General features: G+C 39.7%; 1 protein-coding gene across 1 annotated transcript; it reads left to right on the top strand.

Moving 5' to 3' along the window:
• The first annotated feature begins 251 nt into the window (after positions 1-251).
• LOC124305233 (calpain-B-like) lies at positions 252-3619 on the top strand. The gene is made up of 9 exons (XM_046764407.1): positions 252-431; positions 578-670; positions 769-954; positions 1042-1229; positions 1336-1639; positions 2151-2314; positions 2543-2769; positions 2884-3044; positions 3144-3619. Exons 2-9 carry the CDS (start codon positions 632-634, stop codon positions 3435-3437), a joined length of 1563 nt encoding a protein of 520 aa, XP_046620363.1. The 5' UTR covers positions 252-431; positions 578-631; the 3' UTR covers positions 3438-3619.
• The last annotated feature ends 582 nt before the right edge of the window (positions 3620-4201 follow it).

Genomic DNA, 4201 nt, shown 5'->3' with positions numbered 1-4201 from the left:
ATATTTTGTGTCAATTTTGCATACGCAATAAAACAAATATTCGTACTTCAAGTCTCTCCGTGTATTTAAAAGAGTCGAAGTGAGTATAATTATTATAATTAGAGGCCAAAAAGTGGCCGTATCGTATCCCCTACTTATCCAAAGATTGCGGTTCTTGATTTCCCGAATTTCTTAGTTATCGGTCGAGTTTCCGGTTGTAAATCCTTTATAAACATTGCTCGCCACCGAGTTTCTACAGTTCGGTTTTACCTTGCAATCCAATAGACTCGTCCATACTTGTTTGTTTAAATTTGCTGGAAGTCATTCTGGGTGATTATTCGACAAAAGCAAAGATAAAACTATAAAATGAAATAATAATTGAACATTGCGAATTTGACTACACGAAAGAAATATTTCCGCTGAATTACAGTGAAGCGGACCCGAAAATCTAGGTGAGTTTAAAATGATGCTTCGAGTCGTAGCCCGAATCGCCGTTTACTGAGATTCATGTATGAAAAATAGGCCGCAAAATCTAACGATGTGTAATTTCTTGCACTTCACGTTCGTAAATTATAAATATTTCGTTCTTTCTTTACAGAAGCATCAAGTTACCCGAATCGACGAATTTCGGTCAATTTCTAAGTCTGGAAAAATGAACACTGATCGCAAATCAACTGAAAAAATTCCGAAGGTAAGTTCCCTCGTTTAATTAGCTTATTCTTCAGCGGCGTCTTTTTTTTCTTGCCATTTTTCTCTGTCTTTAAAAAACTGGAATTGATTCCGAAATAGAATGAAGCCGGTCAAGATTTTTACAAACTCAGAAAAGAATGGTTGGCAAAGAAAACAGACGAAAATGATACGACAAATTTGTTTGTCGACTTATCATTCCCGGCGCAGGATTCTTCCTTATATCCAAACGGGATTCCAAATGACAAAAAGAAATTCCCTGAGAAGATCGTATGGAAACGTCCGTGGGTAAGTTGCACTTTTTAATGCGCGTAAAGAACTACACAAAATTTATTCCCTGCCACGTATGTGAATTTGAATACGTTTTTCTCCTAGCAAATAGTAAAAAACCCGCAATTCTTTGTCGACGGAATTTCACGATTCGACGCTCAGCAACGTGCGTTCGATAATTGTTGGGTAATCGCTAGTTTGCCAATTTTAACAACAAACCCCAAATTATTCTATCAAGTTGTACCGGAGGATCAAAGCTTCCAGGAGAACTATGCCGGAATATTTCACTTCAGGTACTCAACGCATAAAGAATTTATTAGCGAGGAAATACCGGGTAATAATTCAAACTGGCTGTTCGAATCGCCTGATTGTGATTTTTTTTTTTTTGTGTATAAACAGATTTTGGCATTACGGAAAATGGGTGGAGATTGTGATTGACGATTTTTTGCCGACTGATTCGAGAGGCTTGTTATGTGCACGCTCACCAGAAACTAACGAATTCTGGATTTCCCTGGTTGTCAAAGCTTACGCGAAACTCTATGGATCCTGGGAGGCCTTGGAAGATGGTCGAGCTTCCGAAGCCTTGGAAGATTTTACCGGAGGACTAGCGTTGTTCTACGCTTTGGATGAAACCAGCCAGCTTTCTTTCGACACTTTGCTGAAAGCTCATGAGAATCATGCCCTCATGGTGTGCGGCTCAAAGGTGAGTAATCGTAAGCCTGACCGATGTTGTTTTTCTTCACCTTACTCGTCTTTCACACCATTGTCAAAGTAAATTGAGTAATTCAAGTTTCCCTGTAAGCTTTTGCTTCCGAACGATTTGTCCGTACATCGCAAGAAAAATCCAATTGTTATGACCCCTTTAATTTCTTGACCACTGAACATCATCGGCACATACAGAGCATAGTACTACCTCGTTATAAGAGAATATGAGAGCGGTCAGAGGAATAAGATTCCAAGAAATTAGTCGCCGAAGCGTTCCTTCGTTACTGCCTGGAATATATGTGTGTGTGTGTCGATGATCATCACCACTTCTCGTTGTAAGAGAATGACAGTTGTGTAAACTAATTCGGTGTCTCAGCACGTAAGATTCAACGCAATCGCTCGTTCGTTTATGAGGAGAAGTCCGCGACAAGGTTGGGAGATCTTAGGAACGAAGAGGAAATTCTCTTATAACGAAGCAGTACCGTACCTGAGTGTGATAATTCTTGCAGTGCTTCGAACGGAAGAAAAAGTCATGCGGAGGCTTCTACAAGAGCATTTGGCCGCAACACGGTTACAGTATCACCGGAGTCGTGAATTACAAGGGACAACAGTTACTGCGGATGAGAAACCCGTGGGGTGATCACCGGGAATGGAGTGGACCATTTGGGGACAAGTAGGCATATTTCAGAAATATTTCCCACACCCAATTGTGACAATACGTGGTAGTGAAGCACTTATGATTGAAGATATTCTTTCATGATTCCGATTCTTAAGACATTAACACGAAGGTTTGAATCTTAAAGGATATTACCTGAACCATTGAAATTCCTCTTAACGGTTGTTCTGTACGGCCAATCCACAGCTGATGAGTAAATCGTTGGATAAATCAATTTTTCGACAGGGACGCAGTTTGGACTGTTGATGCTGATATGAGAAAGGCACTTGATTTTAAGCCTGACGCTGACGGTGAATTTTTCATACCTTACGAAATGGTTCCTCAATATTTCGCCAGAATCGAGATTTGCCACTTGCCCTTTCTTGGCGAAGGTAACGAGAATCGTAAGTCAAAGGTGTTTGAAGGAAAATGGATACGTCGTACACAGACACTCGAAAGCACTAATTATTTGGGTACGGTATCTCGAAGCATTCGTACGATTGTAAATTTTGTTTTCCAACCCGCTTGAATCGTCTAAGACATAATTCATCGTTATTGAATCTTGTGGTTTGCTTTACCATATTCAGACGCAGCGTCAAAGATATTGAGCCAAAACACGCAGTATCGTATTACCTTGAAAAATCCGGACACGGTGGACGGTAAATGCGCAGTCATAGTTGCACTGATGCAGAAGAATCGAAGAATAAAACGAGCTACTGATCTCACAGTTGGAATGGAAATTTATCACGTATGTTTGCAATTTCAATTACTATGAAGAAACCCGAAAAAATAGAATCTAAAAAATCCGACAAGTGAAAACTAAGCACTGTGAAATATTTTCGAACAGCTGGGGTATCCGAATAAATTACCGGAGCCATTGACTGCCGATTTCTTCAAGAAAAACCAGCCGATTTCAGGATCCGGAGCAGGAGCACCACTCCGTGAAGTCTACAATTTGTTTGAATTGAAACCCGGAACTTATTGCATTATTCCCTGTATTTACAACCTCGAAGGTGAAGAATACGAACTCAGTACCAATGAAGAAGAAGAATTCTTACTCAGGGTTTTCTTCGGGAACATACCCAATGTAAACGAAGCGTTCATGACCAGTAATTTATCACCGCGAAGGAAGTATGAGTGAATCTTATTCATTTCCGTTATACCAACTCCAACGTCTGGGATTTCCTACTTTGCAAGGGCTATGATTCAGGTTACTGAAATCGATCGTAAGCACAGGACGCATACGGAAAATAATAAGTTTAACCTTCTAAAATGAAACTATTCATTCGTTAAAATAAACTTTGTCAGATTGAATAATTTTCACGCTGAAAGTTCATTTTGCAATCCTTTCATCTGCTACGACTCGCTGATTTACTCGATTGATGTGATGATCGAACAACGAGCAAAGCAAAGTAAATGAGAATTCTGCACCCTACATCAACTCGCCATCGCAATTCGCAACACTTTGTCTGTATCCTTAAAACTGTTCAAGTTTAACAGTTTACTGATATAAAACCGCACTGGTAAAAATGGGGAAAGTGCCATCAACCTCGCTTCGAAAAACGTTTTTAGCAGCTGAGCTATTAACGTCAGCAAAAATTGGAATGACAAAATTTTTAGAGAACTCAATTTCTACAAATTGCTTTCAAGATTAACCTATTTTCGGCCGAATTTTGCACGTATCCGTTCCAAATATGGAACGATGGCCGGGAAGAGGTTAAGTTCATATCGTGTACTTTGTTCGACTGGTAGGAATTTTTTGAAAAAAGTTACAACCTCCTTATGTCAGGGTAGATATGCCGTTTGTGACCATTGCGCCATTTTTGGATAATCTTGTAAAGAGTTCCATTGTTTCTGGTACTAAAAATCTACTCACTAAGCGATTGGACGACAAGACTATATTCT

The sequence above is a fragment of the Neodiprion virginianus genome, chromosome 5, assembly GCF_021901495.1.
Source record: "Neodiprion virginianus isolate iyNeoVirg1 chromosome 5, iyNeoVirg1.1, whole genome shotgun sequence".
Lineage (NCBI taxonomy): Eukaryota > Metazoa > Arthropoda > Insecta > Hymenoptera > Diprionidae > Neodiprion > Neodiprion virginianus.
The sequence above is the reverse complement of the archived record's forward strand: the minus strand, read 5'-3'. Positions and strand labels throughout refer to the sequence as shown.

What these genes read in the sequence shown, in the direction of transcription:
- LOC124305233 (XM_046764407.1), top strand. Translation starts at nt 632, where the DNA reads ATGAACACTGATCGCAAATCAACTGAAAAAATTCCGAAG. An exon ending in TCATGGTGTGCGGCTCAAAG is followed by an intron (nt 1,640 to 2,150) that starts GTGAGTAATCGT and finishes TAATTCTTGCAG; the next exon opens with TGCTTCGAACGGAAGAAAAA. An exon ending in TTGGAATGGAAATTTATCAC is followed by an intron (nt 3,045 to 3,143) that starts GTATGTTTGCAA and finishes ATTTTCGAACAG; the next exon opens with CTGGGGTATCCGAATAAATT.